Source organism: Dipodomys spectabilis, unplaced genomic scaffold, assembly GCF_019054845.1.
Source record: "Dipodomys spectabilis isolate Male_0828 unplaced genomic scaffold, ASM1905484v1 ptg000069l, whole genome shotgun sequence".
NCBI classification, from domain to species: domain Eukaryota; kingdom Metazoa; phylum Chordata; class Mammalia; order Rodentia; family Heteromyidae; genus Dipodomys; species Dipodomys spectabilis.
The window spans coordinates 3,518,421-3,541,086 of NW_024870746.1; the positions used below are offsets into that span (position 1 = coordinate 3,518,421).

General features: G+C 43.0%; 1 protein-coding gene and 3 pseudogenes across 4 annotated transcripts; 2 read left to right on the forward strand and 2 right to left on the reverse strand.

Annotated features, from left to right (window-relative positions):
* Nucleotides 1–638: 638 nt before the first annotated feature.
* Nucleotides 639–4,178, forward strand: LOC122109226 (annotated as a pseudogene).
* Nucleotides 3,933–10,130, reverse strand: LOC122109394 (annotated as a pseudogene).
* A 4,220-nt stretch (nucleotides 10,131–14,350) lies between these two features.
* Nucleotides 14,351–18,094, reverse strand: LOC122109393 (T-cell surface glycoprotein CD1c-like). Of its 4 annotated transcripts, none has more exons than XM_042681753.1 (6): nucleotides 17,778–18,094; nucleotides 17,287–17,490; nucleotides 16,281–16,559; nucleotides 15,787–16,065; nucleotides 15,079–15,169; nucleotides 14,351–14,946 (listed from the first exon to the last, which is right to left on the reverse strand). In XM_042681753.1, the coding sequence occupies exons 1-6, from the start codon at nucleotides 17,836–17,838 to the stop codon at nucleotides 14,925–14,927; spliced, it is 936 nt and encodes a 311-aa protein (XP_042537687.1). In that variant the 5' UTR covers nucleotides 17,839–18,094; the 3' UTR covers nucleotides 14,351–14,924. The 4 variants fall into 4 exon arrangements, with proteins under 4 accessions (XP_042537687.1, XP_042537688.1, XP_042537686.1 ...); XM_042681754.1 differs by having other exon boundaries at nucleotides 15,891–16,065; nucleotides 17,224–17,490; XM_042681752.1 differs by having other exon boundaries at nucleotides 17,224–17,490.
* A 3,020-nt stretch (nucleotides 18,095–21,114) lies between these two features.
* Nucleotides 21,115–21,724, forward strand: LOC122109227 (annotated as a pseudogene).
* The last annotated feature ends 942 nt before the right edge of the window (nucleotides 21,725–22,666 follow it).

A 22,666-nucleotide genomic window follows, 5' to 3' on the forward strand; every position in this document is an offset into this window, starting at 1 on the left:
TCCCTCTCTCTCTGTCTCTCCCTCCTCTCTGCATCCTCACTCAGGCTGTCAATGGTTTACTCTGAGACTCACTCTTATCCTTCTCATCTGCACTCTTGCTAAAGGCCCAAAACAATAGAACTGCCCAACTTTACACTAGAAATTCCAGGAACATGAGCTACATAAACATGTGCTCTTTCTAAGTTGATTTTCTGACCTATTTCTTTATAATAATGGAAAAGTGAGTACCAGAAAAAATCATACTGGCACTTGGGACAGCCACCTAACTAGATCTGAAAATGTAGAAGTGTGGTTTAAAGGAGTACAAAGAAAGAGTCAGGAGGAAAAGTACTGAAAACCTAGGGTATTGTAGGTAGAAAGTTTCTGTAGGGGCTCAAAGCACATGGACTCAGCCACAGTTGGTAGAACCTGGGCACTGCCACAGCTGGTTTGACATGGACTCTACCACAGCTGGTCAGTCCCAGGAGATCCTAGCCCTTCCCAGGCCAGCTCTCAAGCCAGGCCTTCTCCACCAAGTTCTGATCTCTTCTTCCCCTTCCCAGAGCTCCACGCGGGCCAGGAAGATGAAAAGCCCCAGCTGGAAGTTCCTTGCCACCAGAGCTGGGTCCTCAGGGCTGCAATCCAGGCTGGTTGCCTGGATGGTGACCCCAGCCTCAGCCCCATACACGCGGGCTCTGGTGGCTGACTTCGTAGACTATAAAGTGAGGCAGAGGGTTATGTCTGTGGAGCTGGGCCTGAGGAGGGTCCAGAAGCTGACCTGCTGCATCAAGCCATAGAGGAAGCTGGAGATGAATCAGAGACCCACTTCCCACACTCCTTCTCTGTTCTGGCAGCTCAGTTGCATGGGACTGCAGACTCAGCCCAGCAACTTCACCCAGATCTCTGATGAACTTTTCCAAGGGAGCCCAATTGGGGCAGGAGTGGATGATGGCATACCTGGACACATGCCTGCCCAACTGGATCCACAGCAGGGCGGGTTGGGCAGAGTTCACAGCTCTATACAGGATGGGGCCCTGGTGTCTGTGGGAGGAGCACTGGGCATCAGTGAGGACCTTGCTGACTGGGGCTATGCCGCTGTTGACCCTGGTAACTAACCTTAGGGGCACTTTTGGTAGCAAGTCAGAGAAAGTCTGGGGCCAGGTGTGGCTAAGTGTGGCTGAGGAAGGAGGGGGGCAGGAGAGCAAAGACAACACAAAGAATCCTTTGGAACAAGGTGAGTGGTGGGGGAGGGGAGAAAGGGGAGGAATGAATGGTCATGGAGCAGGGAAGGGCAGGGGAAGGAAGGTCATATATGAGGGAGCCAGGCAGGTGTCTGGAAGAGTGAGCAGGAGATATTGGGGAATGTTTTAAGAAGGTGAGAGTCTAGGAGAAGCAACCATTCCAGGAATTGGGAGGGAAGAAGGGGGAATGATCTATAGGATTCTCTATAGGATTAGCATAGGAAACCACTTGAGGCTGGCTTTACAACTCCCAGGAAGTTGGACTTGCATGAGGAATAGTGCCCCATTGGCTGGGATTTGGGACCCCAGAAGGTTCATCCCTTTGGAATGAACCTTGGTAATGAGGTGACTGGGAGAGGTGGCCATGGCTGAGGGCTGCTTGGATGTGTGTGCATGTGCACGTGTGCTCCTGTGCATGCCGGACTGTTTGCCTAATCTCCTGATGGAAAGATTCTTCACGGAGAAAACATTCCCTCTTGCAATGTCAAGAACAAGAAGGGATAGGTCTTTGCCCTTCCTCTCTGCAGAAAGTCACTGGCAGGGCTTTGGAGAAAGCAGCTGCTCTGAAACTGGCCTTGTTCCTTCCTCATCCCCTCTGTGCATCTTGAACTTGCTGTTGCCTCCTGTGCTGATTGAGGGCAGGGCTGTGGAGCCTGGGTGGGTGGAGGCTTTGGTAGCTGAACCTGCCTGCTACCCTTCCCTCCCACTGGGGCACAATGGTTCCTAAAATGTTGCCTATGTGGGGGACCTCTGCACCTATACTGAATCTCTAAATTGGGGCTCTGGTTTTTCCCTTTGAGGGTGTTAAACTCAAAACTCTAAATTGGAGTTCTAATTTTCCTTTCTTGGATATGGGCATAAATGCTCACCTAGGATACAATCTGGGTCCTTGCTTCTCAGTGAGATTTTTTGATGCCCTGGGAGGAACATTCCAGCTCTGAGCCCCATGGTGTGATGGTCACAGGTATTCCATTACTGGCATATGCTTTGGGGTGGGCTTTGGTGCTGCTTTATCAGTCATCATACCTACAAGCATTTTTTATATTTCCTTTGAAGCCACTTCGTTTGCATTTACATTATGAGTCTCTAATTCAGAGTCTGAGGACACTAACTTTAGGCCTCAACAGTCCTATAGAACAAATCCAGACTATAGCTTTCTCTTTAGAGGGAAAAATTCATTCCAAACGCAGGACCTGAGTCAGACCTTACTGCTGCACTTTCCAAGGTGCTCAAATTGCTGCTCTCCAACGCTGATTTCCTTCACAGTGCTCTAGAACCCTGCCCATGGTCCTGAGCACTCATCAGCTTAGCCAGACCACAGTTGACTGCTTGGGGATTTTTCCCTTGCTCCTAGAATGTGGCATCCTAGTCATGCTTGCCTGAATATGGGATGAAATTGGCCTCAGGTGTTTACTTCACAATTTTGCTTTTGAGAGAGGCCTGCAGTTTTTAATGGTATTCTTGGGGGAGGTGGTTAAACTACATGATCCACTTGGTCATTATTGAGTATGCTGAACCATAAACTCAGAGCTTATCTATGGCAAGCAGTTGGGGTACGGGGGAACCTCTGACTTGATCAGGACAAACTAGGCCAGTGGCTTACACACTGCTTGGCAAAGCATCAAAGTATTTTAGGGGTTGAGCCTCTGGAGTCCTTGGGGAGGTAAAGGGGTGTGAGTTGGGAGAGGTGAGCAGACTGGGCAACTCACCCTTAACCAGAACAGGTCCCCTTGTAGCTGTGTTTCATATTGGGATTCAGGGTAACATTTCATTTGCATGAGGGGGTTTGCTGCTGAAAGACATTGGAAAACCACTGAATAAGTCATCAGCTCCCCCAGGTCCAGAGCAGATGCTTCATCAACCATTCACCACAGGACAACAATCCAGTTAGTATTCCTGGGGCCTTCAGAAGTGAGGAGAAACAGGAACCAGGCTGAGGTGACTGAAATTCCTGTTTTGAGGACTTCACACCTGAGTGGAAGAAGAGGCTATTTTCTGGAAGGGGAACGGGCTTGGTCTGTATTCCTAGAAGCATAGCTTAGGTGGGACCACAGTGGACAGTGTTGATCTGTTCTACCCTTAATGTGAGGGGCAATGGAAACCCCAGAGACTCTTCTTCCAGGGAACACTAGAGACTCTCTTTAGAAGCTAGAGTTTCTTGGCCAAGAAGTCTGAGTATGGCTCCCAGTTTTGTTTTGTTTTTTGGGTCCAGTCGTGGGGCCTGAACTCTGGGCCTGGATGCTGTCCCTCAGCTCTTCAGCTCAAGGCTAGCACTCTACCACTTGAGCCACAGCGCCACTTCCAGCTTTATTTGTTTTGCTTATTTGGTGCTGAGGAATCGAACCAAGGGCCTCAGGCATGCAAGGCAAGCACACAACCACGAGCCACTTTCTCAGCCCCAGGTTCCCAATTTTAAAATCCATTTCATTTTAATTAAATGAGGGAAATAAATATAATGACCATTTTTAAAGATTAAATAGATAGGATGTTTCTTGCTCTCCTGAGCCCAAAGGGACAAATAGCAACTTTGCTTAGGCCAAGGAAGGAATAACTCAGCCTTGCAATTACTAATCCCACTCCCCACTCTTTCTAGAGCATACATACACTATTTTACTCTTTTAAATCATAAAATAGCAGAAGATTTTGTTAGTTTAGAAGAAAAGAAAAGCTCTATAAAGATTAATTTATATTCCTGTATTTTTATTTAATAATTTATAAATACCAAGTTCATTGGACTTTTAATTTTGTGTAATATGTAATGATGATATTAAACAAGAAATAAAGCCCAGAAATTTAATAAGAAAAAATCTAACCATAAAATTTAACTTTCCTGACAAAATATTTCCCAACATAAAATGCCTAACAAGTGAACTCATCCAATTCTTCACAAACACAGCCATGCTGCCCCATACTCCGGAGAATAAGAAGACAGGAAACATATCTCAACTGATCTTATGAGGTAAAAAACTCATTCATACCAATACCTAACAAGGATAAGGCTAGAAACAAATACAGGTGGATGAAAGACTGGAACCAAATATTCCCAACTAAATCCAAATGCAAACATTCTCAACATGCAGGAAAGATGAAACCATAGTTTTGTTTTGCCATATGAGCAATCAGTCATTGTAACACACATTAACAGAAGAAATGATATGAAGCACATGTTTTTCTGCCAAAACAACAATTATTTACATAATAAAACTATCTCTTGAGTTCACAGGTTTCTCAGCGTCTTGGTACTTATTCCAAAGGAGAGAGAAGAAAGATTGGGAGCTCATGGAATATCATCGTATGACCTGTAAAGAGCATAAGTTTTAAATATGTATATATATATATATATATATACATATATGAGAGATGAACACAGTCATATAACAGCATTCTTCACAGAACCCAATGGAAGAAGCAGTTCAAGTGCTCCTATGGTATTTAGACATGCAGTGGAAAGGACTCAGCCTGAAGAAGAAAGGTAATTCTGACGTAGCTGCCATAGAGATATATTCTGACAACTGATGGCTAAGAGTAAGAGGCCAGTCACAGGATGAATACCGTGTAATTCCAATCACATCCATAGAAAGCAAAAGTACAAGAGTCACTATCCCAGGGCCTGGGGAAGGGGGGAAGGAAACATGGCTTCAAATGTGAGGACAGTTTCACATTGCAAGAAGAACAAATAAAACAGCATCAATGTACGTAATATTGTTAGAAGCACTAATGATGGCAAAAGTTCTATGTTAGATGTATTTTGCCAAAATTCTTTAAATTACCTCTCCCCAGGGATCAAGGTTAAGAGGAAACTCTTGGTAGAAAGAGGACAACTAATGGGCTATTAGTAGATGAAAGATCAAAAAGTATGGAACAGACAGAAAAGAAGGGTTAAAAAAAAACTCACCAGCCCTTCCAAAACCACAGTGCAAGGCACAGCAAAAGGATCAAGCAAGGCACTATTACTGCAGCAATGATTAAAACAACAGAGACAGATTATCCTGTGGATTGGAAGAGTAATCAATTGTCACTTCTAATGACACTTGCTCCATTACCTGGCCTTCCTTTGCCTAGCTAACTATCCTCCTATCATCCCAATTTTGGGGGGAGTCTGAGGTTAACAACTTTACTGAGATAAAGTTGATAGATAGGATACTGTCAATACTGGACTTTGAACTCAGACTCTAACAATCTCCCTTAGAATTTCTAGCTCCACATTGGTGCTCTACCACTCCCGCTACATCTCCACTTTTGACTTTTGTCTGGTTAACTAGACATGAGAACCCCAGGGACTTGTCTGCCTGGGATGTCTTCAAACCTCGATCCTCAGAGATCAGCCTCCCAAGGAGCTAAGATTACACACATGAGCCACTATCACCCAGCTAAGAACTGCATCTATTTAAGGGTGGACAATTTATTGAGTGTGAACACATGCAATCACACATATTACCATCACCACTTTTGAGACAGTGTCTCCCTATATAATGTAATTTGGCCATTAAATTGTCATGCTGTGTCTCAAACTCACTAGTGCTGAGATTACAAGAAAATGCTCTCATGCCCAGCTCAGTATCTTTCTAAATGTCCTTGGATCATCTTCTTCCTTATACCTGCCCATTCTGCCTGACTCCTGTCCCCTTTCGCCCACCAAATGTCTTCTAGCCCTTCCTCCTCACCATTCCCTGTCCCTCACACACCCTCTCCCTCTTTGCTTTAGAGCCACCTGCTCCCACTCCCAGCCAGAACTCCAGCTCTCTCTCACCCCAGTAGAGGACGATGGCCTGTCCCCCTAGACTGCTGTGCTTCACATGGCAGCTCAGGCCCTTTGCCTCCTCAGCTTTCACATCCAGGGTTGCTCGCAGATACCACGTCCCATCAGCATAGGGCAGGAAGTCATCTCTCTGGGTGTCCAGCTGCTCCTGATCACCTCGCATCCACATCACCCACACAGGCTTTGGGTAGAAGCCAGAGACATGACACACCAGCCGCAGATGGCCAGGCCCAGGACTGGGGCCACTGGACAGCCAGGCTTCAGGCTTCACTGGAGCAGGAAGAGGCAGAGACAATACAAGAAAATAACTCTAACCTGGAGCATATGGACTTCAAAGTCCACATGTTTGGACATGGACCCCCCACTTCCTTGATAACAAAATCAATGACTGATGGACTCCCAGTCTTTCTTCTAACCTCTCCAATTTGTTATTGCATGAAACTGTTTATATAAAAATAGGAGATAAAGAAAAATGGCATACATCTTTATTGAGGATTTATTTTCATTGCAAACTTTAAACATTGTAATTCACTGAAATCATTTTTCTACTGTCAAAAATGTACCTTTCCTTCATGCTGGTATTCAACATCATGAAAATGCCAATGCTTCCCAAAGCTATCTACAAATTCAATGTGATACCTATTAATACTCCAACCTCATTCTTCAAGAAAATAGAAGAGACAATCCAAAAATTCATATGGAACAATGAGAGACCCCGAAAAGATCCTTAACAGAAAAAACAGTGCTGCAAGAATGTCAATACCACATATCAAACACTACTACAAAGCCATAGTAATCAAAACAGCTTGGTACTGGCACAAGAACAGACCTCAGGACCAATGGAATAGAAATGAAAACCCAGAAATGAACCCACAGAAATATAGCCATCTAATCTTCAATAAAGGAGCTAAAAAAATAGAATGAAAGAAAGACAACCTCTTGAATAAATGGTGCTGGAAAAATTAGTTACTCACCTGTAGAAAACTAAAGCCAGATCCTTATATCCTGCAACAGAATTAATTCCAAATGTATCAAAGACCTCAGAGTCAAAGCAGACACCCTCAAAACATTACTGAACAGAATAGGAGAAACCCTACGTCTCCTTGGTAGAGGCTGAAAATTTCTTAAAAGGGACCCAGAAACAACAAATCAAAGAAAGGTTGGACAAATGGGATTGGATGAAGTTGCAGAGCTTTTGCATGGCAAAGGACATAGCTAGCAAGACCAATAGAAAGCCGACTGATTAAGAAGATCTTCACTAGCCATACAATGAACAAAGGTCTCATATTTAAAATGTACCTGGAACTCAAAAAATTAAATCCCTCAACAACAAATCTTCAAAAAAGAACTGTCCAATAAATAAGTGGGCTAATGACTTAAAGAGAAACTACTCTGAAGAGGAAAGAAGGATGGCCAATAGACACATGAAGAAATAATCAATCCCCTAGCTATAAAAGAAATGCAAATCAAAACAACACTGAGATACCACCTCACCCCAGTTAGAATGGCTATAATCAAGAACTCTAATAACAACAGATGCTGGGGGGAATGTAGACAGAAGGAAATCTTACTTCATTGTTGGTGGGAGTGTAAACTTGTTCAACCACTTTGGAAAGTAGTATAGAGGTTCCTCAGAAGATTCCACATAGAGCTCCCCTATGACCCAGAAATCCCACTTTTGGGCATTTACCCGAATGATCACAAACATGACCATACTAAAGCTACCAGAACAACTATGTTTACTACAACATTATTTACCATAGCTAAGATATGGAACCATCCTTCGTAGATGAATGATCAAGAAAATGTGGTATATATACACAATGGAATTCTAAGCCTCCATCAGAAAGAATGACATTGCCCCATTTGTTAAGAAATGGAAAGACTTGGAAAAAATTATATTAAGTGAAGTAAGCCAGGCCCAAAGAAACATAGGTCCCATGGTTTCCCTTATTTGCAATAACTAGTATATGTCTGAGACAAGCAGAAAAGTTCAGATAAGCTGATGTTAGGTGAAGTGAACCCCAAGATTAGGACCCAAATGATTTTTCTTTCTTGCTATTGTTTCTAACATATTTATAAGATGATTTCTTTGTTGCTTTGTATGTCCCTCCTCCATAGTAAAACACCTGTTTTAACTGTATTCCATGTTGGTATAATTTGTGGAGTGCAAGGGAAAAAACAAATTGTTTAAATAGGGATACACATGGACCCATTGCAACAATGAGATGTACAAGAAGTTATGTCAAAAAACCAACTTTACAACTTTGGAGGTGGGGGAGGTGAAGGGAGGGAAGGGACAGAGGGATGGTGAGGGGAAACAAAGGAGGAAGTTAAGAATGCTTGATAAGAAATGTACTTGTTATCTTGCCCATGTAATTGTAACCCCTCTGTACAGTATTTTCACAATAAAAAATCGTATTCATAAAAAAGAGTGTAAAAAAGTTTTTTTGCTTAAAGAAAAATTACACATACTTACATATTTTTCATTTTATTTCATGTTTTCTTTAAAGGGGTGTTCTCTTCATCATCAATAGAGTTGTTTCTGGGAGGGCCTTTCATATCTGGTCAATGTCATAATATTACTTTGTATTTTTACTTGGAATAAATTAATTTTATGATGCTCTTTAAGTTTAAGGAAGGTGGTCAAAAGGGAAACAGAGCAGGACAAACCTTGCTTCTCCAGATCCTCCTTTCCCGCTTCAAGAAGGCTCAAGAGATATCCGGGGCAGGTTTTACAGAGGAGAGTGTCCACAATTTGCGAGAAACCTTTGTACTGGTAGATTAATATGCAGAACTTCTGAGCTCTTCTGCCACCTTCCGGTGCAGGTACACAGGAGTTATTCTTGATATACAGGAAATCCAGACTTCCTAACGCTCCTCTCAGGAAGCTTAGGATGGCTTCCCCAGAATGCAGCTCACAGCCTGCTGTGCCCTGGATCTCAAAGGGATCTAAGAAGGAGGAAAACAGATAAAATTTCAGTTACTAAACAGCAAACTAGAAATAAAGACTGTGGAAAGGGTTCAGGATTTCAGATTTGATGAGCATATAATTCAGGAATATAAAATGATGAGCTGAAACTATTAGAACACTAAGAGGCTCTCAGATAGAGGAGAATTAAGAAGGGGAAAGTATGGGATGGATGGGCCAGAGTAGGATGTGTGATGCTGGAAAGGAGATAGAACAGGTAGGTTGAGGATCAGGGAGTTGGAGTCAAAATTTCAGCATCCTGAGAGATGTAAGATACTTAGAGAGAACCAATTAGAGACCAAAGAAAAAGCAGCCAGATCTCAATACTTCAAAGAGATGTAGAGATTGTGCTAGAGAAAGGTGTGCAGGCAAATACAGGTGGAGAGGGGGATTCAGGGCAGGGGAGAGAAGGAGGAGAGGCAAGAGTGCTCACATTGCAACTGGAAATCACTGGCATGTTTTTGCACTTCATCAATGAATCCGAAGTAGTACACGCGGAATAGCTCCAACAGCTCTGTCACTCCAGCATCAGTGAAATTCCCCTTGGATCAAGACTTCAGAAATATGGGAATGGCTGACTCACAGTCCCAGCCAAGAATCTGCAAATCATTCAGCCAGCATGAAACTTGAGTTTGTGCCCAAGTGTTATTGGCAAATGATGAGATCTGAATGCAGTGCAGACGGATTGGCTCCTGAAAGGCTGTGGATAAAGGGGAGAAGCATGAAAGGAAACTTAGGAATGGGATGGAGGAGGGATGAAAGCATGGACACTGAGAAGATGTGAAAACACAAACTCAGAATCTGTGCAACCAATGAGCACTGGCTCTTTAAGAGCCTTGGGCCTCAGCCTTCAGCCCCAACTTCCAGAATGGTCAAGACTCTGGAGACAGGAGGCCTCAGAGCCTAGTTGACCAAGGTCACCAGACTAAGTGCAGCCTGTCTTTACCAGACCCTCCGCCACAGGGCAGGCTGCTACCACAGTTGCTCTTACCATCCTGATTGTCCCCAGCTGGGAAGAGCACAGCTAGCAACACAAGTGGCAGGAGCAGCATCTCCCAGAGAGGACCTCAGGAGCTCAGGGCTCTGCTTGATGTCTGATTCTGCAATGCTGCTGCTCAGGACTCGGTACAGACTTCCTGACTCTCCCACTTGAAAACTCTCTTCATAGAACTTGCAGATCAGAGAGGGAAATGTGTCCTTCTTGCACAGCCTGCCGTCTCCACTCCAGGTTTCACTTCCTTCTTCCTTCCTTGCCCTGCAGCTTCTCTCCATGACTCCAGGTTCATCAGATGATCTCAAAGAAATTCCCCTTGTCACAATACAAGCTTCTCAACCTCTCGAAGCTTCGATGTCATATCTATACATACAGGGGAATACACAACAGTTGCTCAGCTTCATGAGCATCTGAACCCTGGAAGGAGTTTTTGGTTTATGCACCCAGTTCATCCTCCATCCTCCCACTGTTCTGTCTTCTCCCTTAATGTAATGACTCTTCCTACTGTTGTCCACAGCTTCATTCCCTGTTTTATCTCCTTGTCTGGATTCCCTAATCTCATATTCTTAGTTCTGGGTTCCTGTTTTCACATCTTCTCTTCTACTTTATCAAACTATCCAGAATTTTCCAATTAAATTGTTAAAAAAGAAAAAAAAACAATTTGCCAAAGTTCTAGTGGAAAAAGCAGAACCACACTACTGAAATGACAGTAGAAAAACCTTATGTTCTTTTTTTGTTGACCAAGCTGCTAAATATAAAGAATAAATATATCTGTGAGTTGAAACATTTTCAGGTCATTTAAACATAAAAATTTAAATAGCCACAATTAAATCAAAGCAGGACTGCGATTTTAAAGCAGATAAGTACCTTAAAATTTGTTCAAACAAATCTATGGATGTTAGTTTAGTTTTAGTTTGCCACCACTTGTCCAGTTAATAGGCTTGGGCCTGCCACTCCTCCTTTTCATGTGATACACTGTATACTCAATCTCTGCTAGGCTTATCAGCTTGTGTGGGGTGTATTTCCCTATTGCAAATTCAAATGGGTTCTATTGGTCCAGTTAATCAGAGGTACAAATGGTCCTCAAGCTCACCTCCAGCTTTCAGGTTTTCAGGCTCCAAGAGGGAGAGGTCTGAGCCACCTCTGTTGCCACACAAGATGACAGTATACATGCCAGTTACTTAGAGTTAACCTGAGAGCACACCGCTGACTGTGGGTTCTTCAACAGCCACCTGTTGAAGCTGATCTTATTTTGGATCTTCTCCATGGAAAGAAAGTATTGTTCTCTCCAGTGCTCAAGGGGGGTGTGTTTTCCTTGGCAACGCTGGGACCAGGATACACTGGACAGAAATATGTCAAGTTCTATTCATGGTGGCTAGCATAATGAAGATATTTTTGTTCTTCCTTGGAGTTGGATTTCTCCCTGGTATTAGTAAAAGGTATGTTCTCTTCTGGTCTATGGTACCCATCAACAATGACTAACCATAGGATTACTTTTGTTTTTGTCAAATATGGAGCTTGAACTCAGGACCTGGCACTCTCCCTAAGTTCTTTTGTTCAAGACTAGCACTCTAACACTTGACCACAACTCTACTTCTGTTTTTCTGAGAGTTATTGGGCATATGAGACTCCTCAAGGTTCCTATTTGAGCTGGCTTTGAACACCAATACTCAGATCAAATCACAGGTTCCTGAGTAGTTAAGATTAGAACTGTGAGCCACCAACTCCTAGACTTTGAGTGTAATTTGATTATCTGTAGACAGGATGTCATGTGTATCACTCAATGTATACTTAATTTGTGATTGCTTGGTTTATTTTTCCTGTTTCTTCTGCCTCTCTACAAACAGAAACACACATCTTAATAAACTTACAGTAATAGAATGGGATGTAGATAAAGCTGTTTATTAAAGCTGACAAGAAATACACAAATATCATATATAATATTCTAGTATCTTTTTATTTTTTTTGGGGGGGGGGTTCGGTTGTGGGGCCTGAACTCTGGGCCTGGGCGGTGTCCCTCAGCTCTTCAGCTCAAGGTGAGCACTCTACCACTTGAGCCAAAGCGCCACTTCTGGCTTTTTTCTTTTTGCTTATGTGGTGCTGAGAAATCCAACCAGGGCCTCACACATGCAAGGCAAGCGCTCTACCACTGAGCCACCTTCCCACCCCCTCTAGTATCTTTTTCTTTGAAACAATACTTTTATTTCATGTATTCTGAGTCCTTATTGTTTTCGCATGAATTCTAGTAGCCTAGTTTTTTTAATAAAAAATGTAACTAAAACACACACCCTGCCAAAAAATTTCTCTCTTGGCATTAAATGTGTTAGAGCCACACCAATGGACCGTATTGGCATACGAAGGTGAGTCTCCTAATGTTTTAAGGCTGAGATCTGAGCATTACAGTACAAAATTATCCCAGGTAAGAAGGTCCTTGAGACTCTTATCTCCAATAAACAACTGAGAAAAGACCAAAATTGGCACATAGCTCAAGAGCTAGAGAGCCCAGACCGGCTCTGGAAAATGCCCTAACACCTAAATTGTACATGTGTGTGTTTACACACATTATAGTCTTATAGCATACTAAGCTCAAACTGAATTTACCTAAATCCTCTGAGACCTGTGTGATCTCATTTACTGTGAAGAGGTAATTTTGCCTGACTATGCAACCTGAAGGAAAAGGAGAAAAGAAGTGATTTCTTGAGTCCCAAGACACGTTGAGAGTCAGGAGCTGATGCTATTGCACGCAAGAGTTTCAGGAGACCAAACACAGGCAAAGCGGCTTCTAGAACGGGCTATTAATGTGCCAAGGAGCTGGGAAAGCTCTGCATATCTCGAGCCTCTATGTGGAGCATCTGAAATTCCATAAAGGCATCCGAAGATCATTCAGAGAGCTGAAAAGAACAGGTGGTAGCATTCTAGACAAGATAACATTTTCCCAACGTGAATGCTGTTTGAGTGATGCTGTGGGAAACAGACAGTTGACAAATGGAAGCATGCACAGATTGGAAGCAACAGAGAAGGTGCAGTTGGTAACTGATGCTCAGAGGATGCATTGTGAGCCTCCCGCCACAAGTGAGGCCTATGTTCAGTGGGATAGGTTCCCAGGAAATTAAGAAATAACCCCAAATGGTGAGAAAAAAGACAAAGGGTGAATCAATGCAATAAAAATACCCACAAGACCCTATGTTGGAAATGAACTTTACAGCATAGGGGCAGGAAGTCAGGTGGGAGACAATCCAGAGGGGTAACAATATTCGACGAGAAATGTACACATTGACTTACTTATGTAACTGTAACTCCTCTGTACAATACCTTTATACTAAATTTTTAAAGAAAGAATCATGCTTATAATAACATGAAAAAGAATAAAATAATTAGAAATAAGAATGGAAGGAGAGTCAAAACTAATGCACAAAAAGTATAATCCATTGATCAAGGAAGTTAAAACAAATAAGGGAAAAATCCAATGATCATTGAAATTGGAAATGCTGATATGGTTAAAATATCCATTCTATCTAAAACAATCTACAGATTCCAAATTAATTTTCTGTGCTCATAGAAATCTGAGTGGCCCTATTTAAATAAAATAAGAATAGAAAAAATTCACATGAAATCACAAAGCACTAAGAATAACCACAATATACTTAGAATGAAAATAAAAATAAAAGCATGATACTGCCTGGTTTCAAATTTTACGGCCAAGATTCTAAATTAAATGCAATAGATAAATCAGTCCTATGATCTAATCATGTACATTGATTTAATCATTTCACAGTGTGTTTGTGCACTCTAGTACCACATTATATGATATAAATACAAACAATTATTTCCAATTCTAAATTGTAAAAATCAATCAATATTATTGATAGAAAAAAAATCTAGAACTTTACAACTTCTATGATATGGGGGAGGAGGAGTTGGAGAGGTGAAGAAAGAAAGGATGGTAGGGAAAAAGAAAAGGAGGAGGTTACAATGTCCGATAGGAAATGTACTCATTACCTTATTCATGTAACTGTAACCCCTCTGTACAGTATTTTTCAATAAAAATGTATACAAAAAAACAGAACATGTTAAAAAAATAAAAATAAATAAAAAAGAAAAAAAATCCAGAAAATACATCTATCTTAAGACACATAGAATTTGACAAATGCATGTATGAAGGAGGTTAGATGCAGTATTTCCTTAATATTTACCCATAAGGAGAGGGAACTAAAGAATGTTGGTATTTCTTTTTTGGGGGGATTGTGTGTCTGGTCATGGGGCCTGAACTCTGGGCCTGGGCGCTGTCCCTCAGCTCTTCAGCTCAAGGCTAGCGCTCTACGACTTGAGCCACAGCGCCACTTCTGACTTTTTTCCTTTTTGCTTATGTGCTGCTGAGGATTCAAACCCAGGGCCTCAGACATGGAAGGCAAGCACCCTACCACTGAGTCACCTCCCCAGCCCCAATGTTGGAATTTCTAAGCTATGTAAGCCCTCAAACAAAAAGTGCCATGAATGTTTCAAATGTTAGGAATAAACAAAATGATAAAACAAAATCTACCAACATGAGTTGATCCAACATGGACATGCTACTTCTTTGAATGTTTTGCTTAATTTTTCAGCAAGCAGAATTATATAGATGAATGGCACTTTGCAATGCCCTTACCCCCTAAACACTTAAACATAAAATGGAGAAGAAAGCTCAAGTACCTGCAAGACAAGCAGGAAATGATACATGTTTGTGGTTTCCTGCTAAAAGGTCCTGTAAAACCTACCTCTAAAGAAACATCAGAAATGGACTTGCAATTTGACCACTACTGAAAATTGAAGTGCCATTATGTACAGAGTTGCAGAAATCAAATTGAATGATACTCAGGAGTGATTCTCAGACAAAAAGAGAATCAGATGAGATACATGGAAGAAAGGATGGCATCACTTGGTTGTCCTGAGCTCCAGGACTGCTGGCTTCTCAATACAACGTAGGAAACACAGTGAGACATCTCATGGAATACCCCGATAGGACCTGTGACAAGACAGAAGTGACAGAAACCTGGGTCAGGAGGAGGTGTTGAGAGAAAGGCTGAGCAAGGTAACAGAGAATATAAAAGTATACAATAAGACGACTCAGAAGACATAAGAAAACACAAGAACTCACCAACGCCTCTTAAACCATAACACAAGGACTATCAAAAGGATCAAGGGCACCACCACTGCCAAGATGATCAAGTTCATGGAAAGACTGTGTCCTGTAGATATGGAAGACATCCAAAGACACCATCTGAATCTCATGCACACATCTGAATCATCCCTAGACTGCCTGGCTTAATATGTGTATTGGGCATAAGCCACAGCAATCAATCTGGTTCAGACACTCTATTTCTATACTTCTCTGAGGTTTGTTGCTGTTTATGTGCTGCTTCTCAAACTAGCGTTCTATAGGCCTGGGCATTGTCTGGACTTGAGCTGTCCTGACCTTCTTTGGCTCATGGTTGGTGCTCTACCACTTCACCCACATCTCCACTTCCAGATTTGGGGTAATTAATTGGAGATAGCAGTCTCACAGTCTTTCCTGCTCTGGCTGACTTTAAACCACGATCCTCAGATCTCAGCCTCCCACTTAGCTAGGATTACAGATGTGAGCACAACACTACCCAGCTCACATGACAATTCCTTAACTTCCCTCCAGATTTCCTGGATCCATTTCTCATTCATGTTCCACTCCTTCATTCCATGAATCAGGCATTCGTTTCTGTATGTATTTTTTTCATGACATCCCTCATCTGCAGCTGATATCACCAACTTTCCCCATTTCTACCTTCAGTCTCAATGAAAACCCACTGGCACACCCAACCCCTACCCTTACCCCAATTGAGAATGAGGTCCTGGTCTCCTAGACTGCTGTGTTTCACATGACAAGACAAACCAACAGCATCCTCAGCCTCCACCTCCAGGATCACACGAACATACCAAGTCCCATCAGCATTGGGAAGAACATCATCGCGTTTGCTGTCCAGTTGCTCTTGCTCACCCCTCATCCACATCACCCAAATGGACATTGGGTAGAAACCAGAGACGTGGCAAACCAACATTAGTCTGCCAGACCCAAGGATAGAGGAGCTTGACAGCCAGGCCTCTGGCCTCACTGTAGAGAATACAAGAGGGAGTCACATGAGGACAGATGTGCACCTAACACATGGCTTCAGTCATAGATATCTGCCTAATGGCTTTTGTCTCCCTTAGGGAATTCTCACCCTGCAATCCACTCCCTCTTGTCCTCCACCATGTCCTGAGTTCAAACAGGAAGATGAGAAGGGGAAGACATGAAGAAAACACCTTTGAGGGAAAGGTTGAACTGACCTTGTCTCTGAAGATACGTCTTTCCTGCATCCAGGATACCCAAGAGGAACCGAGGGCAGGTTTTGCTCATAAGGTTCTCCACGATTTGCTTGATGCCCTCATACAGATTGAGGAGATCACACACTTTCTGGGCCTGTTCCCCACCTTCAGGAGATGGCACCCAGGTTGTATTCTGAAAACTTAGAAAATCTGATCCTTCCAAGGCCGCCTGCATGAAGCCTTTGGCACTCTCGCTAGAGGACAGCTCACAGCCAAGTCTCACTTGTAATTCAACAGGATCTTCAGAAAGGGAAGAATGAGATAAAGAGTTCAAATAAACAAAAATGAAAGCCAGGTTAGAATCTAAGGCCCTCATCTCAAAAAGAAGAGTGCAAAGATGCGTCATATTATGTAGGAGAGTGAGCCAAAGATACATCCAGTCAGAAAAAAGGGAGAGCAAATATCTGCTGAAGATGAGAAGGAAGGAAATAAGAAACAAAGTCCTTGAATTAAAGATTGACCAATGAAGTTCAGGGAAAATAAGAGTTGAGACTGACATAATACAGACTAGGAACTACAGACAGAAGGGAGCCCAAATATCATGATGCATAGACTCAGCATCACAAGAGCTAGATAATGACTCCAAATGTCTAAAGAAATTGAAGAAATAGCAGAAGGGATTATATTTTAAAAGACTCAAGCATAGGATAAGACAAATCTCTACCTCTAACTTTAAGACACAGATGAGGATCACAAGAAAACACAACAAAGACCAATAGAAAAGACTGCTGAAGTGGCAAAAATCTAGGTAATTTTGATTAATGTTCAAGATATAACTCGAGAGATGGAGGCATGTTGACTTTTGTTGTGAGATGAGACGATGAGAAATCTCATCAAAAGAAATAGAGAAAAGGTTTCAATTACAAGAACCCTCTGAAGAATTCTCCCAATTGGTTAAACTTACACCTAAGCCCCAAGTCTGTGGAGTAGGTATGAATCTCCTGACTTATCCCAATCATATACACACGGAAAAGCAGCTCCAGATCTGTCAACTCCTCATTACTGAAGTTTCCCTTGGACCATGTGTGCAAGAAAATTACTGTTCCTGTTTCACTGTCCCAACGATGAGTCTGTAATTCATCCAGCCAAGCAGACCCCAGAGTTTGTGCCCAGGATTCATTGGCATAGTATGAGATCTGGCTGAGACGAAATGTAGTATGTTCATGGATCACTATGGATGGATGAAGTCCAGTAGCATAAGTGAAAACATAAGCAAAACAGAGAGAAGATAGAAAACAAACCAGTTACTAGAGAGAGAAGGATAATAACCATTTCATCAATAATAATTTCCCTCCCCAAGCCCTTGGTGCTCTAGCACCATGCTCAAAAACAATCAACTGGACTTGGACACAAAGATACAGATTATAAGCATCTTAGCATTCACAGTAAAATATCTTAAAAGCCAACTAAAATCCACTCCCATCCACCCGACTCAGTAGCTGACAGAGATGTTCTTACCCTCCGCATTGACACTGCCTGGGAGGAGAGCAGCCAGCAGTGGAAGTTGAAGAAACAGCATAGCATAAGCCGATGTGTGTTTCCTTCTCTAAACAAAGCTGATCTTTGATGTCTGCTAGCAATTAAGCTACCCTGCCTCAACTCGCTTCTGTCTTGCTTCTCCCACCAACAAACAATGGTTTCCAACAGCAACTGAATATAAGAAAACCTTTCTGTTTTCTCAGCCTCACCTTCCTACTCCATCCTTCATTTCCCTCCCTTCTGAACTCAAGTCATTCCCTCCTCTCTCATTTCCAGCCACCCTCCTTTTCACTAAGTTCTGCCCCCATGTAACTCTCTTCCTCAGCTGTTCCTCTTCCAAGGGGCGTGTGACATGCAAACGTCACTTCATCTAGCTGTAAAATTACAAAGGAGAAGTTGTATGGTTGCCCAGTTTCTATACATAACTGTGCCTCCACACTCAATCATGTCTCTTATTCTGAACGCAGCGCCTTAGACCGCTCGGCCATCCTGACTTCTACATGTCTCTTATTCTGATCAACCCAGCTTTCCCTCACAATTCCAGCTGTCCTGAAACTCATCTCTGCTCCTTCTCACCCTTTATCCTTTCTTATTTCTTGAGATTCACTGGTTCTTTTGTAAATTGGAGAATTTGTGGTCTCACATCTCCTGTGACTGCTCCAGGCACCAACCACTGCCTTAGTGATGAGATTGCGGTCATTGTTAGTACACACGTCTATAAAACTATGAATAAGCCCTTCTACTGAGTCTAATTCACATATTTATTCACCAAAATACCTACCCGTCCACAGATATCTCATCAAGCATGTGAGCATATGGAGATTGACAGGATACTCTCATCTGTCACAGCATTACCAACTACAGAAGCACATTCAGGACTGTAATGCACTCAGGTGAATAATATTTCCATGCGTGGAATCCCACCTACAAACCTGATGGGCTTTTTTTAAACATTTTCTTAAGCAACATTTCACTACCCAGGAATGCATTTAGACTCATTGATGAGCCTATAATTAAGATTTTGTTGTGCAGGATGCATTTCCACGCAAAGGCTAACTTCTTGGGTGATAGCAAGGACAAAGGCAGCATTGCAGTGGAAACCATTATCTATATTTAAGGTAAATTTGTGACCTCATCAAAATATATTGTCCAGCCAAGAACCAATAGATTATGCTTGGAATCCTAGCTACTAAGGAGGCTGATATCTGAGGACTGCAGTTCAAAGCCAGCATGACCAAGACACTCTGAGACGCTTATTTCCTATTAACCAACAGAACACCAGAAGTGACACTATGGCTCAAGTGGTGCAGCACCAGACTTGAGCAATGAAAAGCTTAAAAACAGCAGGCCCTGGAAGTGGCACTGTAGCTCAAGTGGTAGACTGCTAGCATTAAACTGAAGAGCTGAGAGACAGCGCTCAGACCCAGAGTTCAAGCCCCCACGACCAACAAAAAAAAACAAAAACAGAAGAAAACAGTAGGAACTTATTCAAACATCAACCAGCACCAAATATACATCATCCTAAAAAGGCAGCATTTGTCTATAATGAATTTATATAGGTAAGTTATGCGAGCTACTTAGTGGTTGGTTTGTTAGTAATTCTGTTACGGTCAATGTTATATCTCAACATCTAAACATAACATCAATTTTAGATCCCAGACAATACATCTATTATGATAGTGTTCCCAAATTAACATTCATGAAGGTGAAAGTGCAATTCTTCCTTTTTAAATTAACAAATGTATACATTTTATTATATACTCTTGTTTTTAATGTGTGTGTGTGTGTGTGTATATATATATATATATATATATATATATATATATATATTCAATGTGGACATATGCCCCCTGAATATCAGATTTGTCTGCATTAATAAAGAGGTTGGGTGTCCCCTCAATCATCTTTTCCTATTACTGCCACAGAAAACTGACAGTGTCCATGAACTCACAACATGGTTACACTGAGACACAGCATAAACCCTATACAAGTTCCTCAAAAGCACAAGGCTTTGCCTTCATTTCCAGCAGGTTCTCACTCTGGGGTTTTAGAAATCCATAGCAGATAGAAAGCCAGACATTTGTGACAATGTGGGATTTTTTTGCCATGAGAGTACATGGACAGGAGAAACACAAATTTTCCTACTCTCTTGTAATTGGGTGAGAACTATAAGGTTGAGATCTGAACAAGAGAATGTGGAATGCTGGAGGGAGGATCCACCTATGTGTTTAACCATTTAAGCCTGCCCAGTGGCACCAGCTTCCAGAATGGCAGAGGTGGGAGATGGAGGAAGGCTTCCCAGTTTGCATGAAGCCTACAAATGAGGAAGAAAACTTCTCTAAGGCTCTACAGCTGTGACTGATTATACATTGTACATCTAACATTCAGATATAATGGCTAATTTTATAGGACTTCTATAAGAAGCCTCTTTTTCCCTTCTCCTAAATCCAAACCTATATGAGATCTAGAAAAAAAGAGATTAAATATTTGCTTCTGCTAGAGCTGGTGATTATTTGCCTCAAGTGTGTGATGCATATAGCCTTCTTCCTTTCAGCCCCCAAATGCATGACCTTACTCACTGCTACAAACTGGATGTGATACAGATTTCTCTCTCTCTTTTCCTCCCTCCCTCCACTACAAATTGGATGTGTTACAGATTTCTCTCCCTCTCTCACTCTATCTGTCCCTCTCTCTCTGTCTCTCCCTCCTCTCTGCATCCTCACTCAGGCTGTCAATGGTTTACTCTGAGAAACTCTCTTATCCTTGTCAGCTGCACTCTTGCTAAAGACCCAAAACAATAGAACTGCCCAACTTTACACTAGAAATTCCAGGAACATGATATACATAAACATGTGCTCTTTCTAAGTTGATTTTCTGACCTATTTCATTATAATAATGGAAAAGTGAGTACCAAAAAAAATCAAACTGGCACTTGGGACAGCAACCTAACTAGATCTGAAAATGTAGAAGTGTGGTTTAAAGGAGTACAAAGGAAGAGTCAGAAGGAAAGGTACTGAAAACCTAGGGTATTGTAGGTAGGAAGTTTCTATAGGGGCTCAAAGCACATGGACTCAGCCACAGTTGGTAGAACATGGACTCTACCACAGCTGGTAGAACGTTGGTTGCAGGGGTTCAGTCCCAGGAGATCCCAGCCCTTCCCAGGCCAGCTCTCAAGCCAGCCCTTCTCCACCAAGTTCTGATCTCTTCTTCCCCTTACCAGAGCTCCACGCGGGCCAGGAAGATGAAAGGCCCCAGCTGGAAGCTCCTTGGCACCAGAGCTGGGTCCTCACGGCTGCCATCCAGGCTGGTCGCCTGGATGGTGACCCCAGCCTCAGCCCCATACACGCGGGCTCTGGTGGCTGACTTCGTAGACTATAAAGTGAGGCAGAGGGTTATGTCTGTGGAGCTGGGCCTGAGGAGGGTCCAGAAGCTGACATGCTGCATCAAGCCATGGAGGCAGCTGGAGATGAATCTGAGACCCACTTCCCACACTCCTTCTCTGTTCTGGCAGCTCAGCTGCATGGGACCGCAGACGCAGCCCAGCAACTTCACCCAGGTCTCTGATGAACTTTTCCAAGGGAGCCCCAATTGGGGCAGGAGTGGATGATGGCATACCTGGACACATGCCTGGCCGACTTTATCCACAGCAGGGCGGGCTGGGCAGAGTTCACAGCTCTATATGGGATGGAGCCCTGGAGGAGGCCCGTTGTCTGTGGGAGGAGCACTGGGCATCAGTGAGGGCCTTGCTGACTGGGGCTATGGCGCTGAGGACCCTGGTAACTAACCTTAGGAGCACTTTTGGTAGCAAGTCAGAGAAAGTCTGGGGCCAGGTCTGGCTAAGTGTGGCTGAGGAAGGAGGTGGGCAGGAGAGCAAAGGCAGCACAAAGAATGCCTTTGGAACAAGGTGGGGGAAAGATGGGAAATGAATGGTAATGGAGCAGGGAAGGGCAAGGTAAGGAAGGTCATGCATGAGGGAGCCAGGCAGGTGTCTGGAAGAGTGAGCAGGAGATATTGGGGAATGTTTTAAGAAGGTGAGAATCTAGGAGACGCAACCATTCCAGGAATTGGGAGGGAAGATGGGGGAATGATCTATTGGATGCTCTAGTGGATGGACATAGGAAACCACTTGAGGCTGGCTTTACAACTCCAAGGAAGGTGGACTTGCATGAGGAATTGTGCCCCCATTGGCTGAGTGGGATTTGAGACCCCAGAAGTTGCATCCCTTTGGAATGAAACCTTGGTAATGAGGTGACTGGGAGCAGTGGCCATGGCTGAGGGCTGCTTGGATGTGTGTGCATGTGCATGTGTGTTCCTGTGCTTGCTGGACTGTTTGTCTAATCTGGTGATGGTAAGATTCTTCACGGAGAAAACATTCCCTCTTGCAATGTCAAGAACAAGAAGGGATAGGTCTTTGCCCTTCCTCTCCCTCCCCCGACCCCCACAATTTCACCCCTTTTCTCCATGCCTCAAGGTTAAGCAAGAAACTCTGTATCCAGACCGAGGGAGGACTCTGGCACCTCTCTGCAGAAAGTCACTGGCAGGGCTTTGGAGAAAACAGCTGTTCTGAAACTGGCCTTGTTCCTTCCACATCCCCTCTGTGTGCATTATGCACTTGCTGCTGCCTCCTGTGCTGATTGAGGGCAGGGCTGTGGAGCCTGGGTGGGTGGAATCTTTGGTAGCTGAAACTGCCTGCTACCCTTCCCTCCCACTGGGACACTATGGTGCCTAAATTGTTGCCTATTTGGGGGACCTCTGCACCTACACTGAAACTCTAAATTGGGGCTCTGATTTTCCTTTCCTGGCTATGGGCATAAATGCTCATCTAGAATACAGTCTGGGTCCTGCATTGTCTCAGTGAGATTTTTGAT

Bases quoted from the DNA above. Each gene is read 5' to 3' on its own strand.
- LOC122109393 (XM_042681752.1), bottom strand. From the start codon at position 17,838: ATGCTGTTTCTTCAACTTCCACTGCTGGCTGCTCTCCTCCCAGGCAGT. The intron at 17,491-17,777 runs GTAAGAACATCT...ATCCATCCATAG, and splicing joins AGGCAGTGTCAATGCGGAGG to TGATCCATGAACATACTACA. The intron at 15,170-15,786 runs GTAAGGGTAGGG...CCATATCTACAG, and splicing joins GGACCTCATTCTCAATTGGG to GACACAGTCTTTCCATGAAC.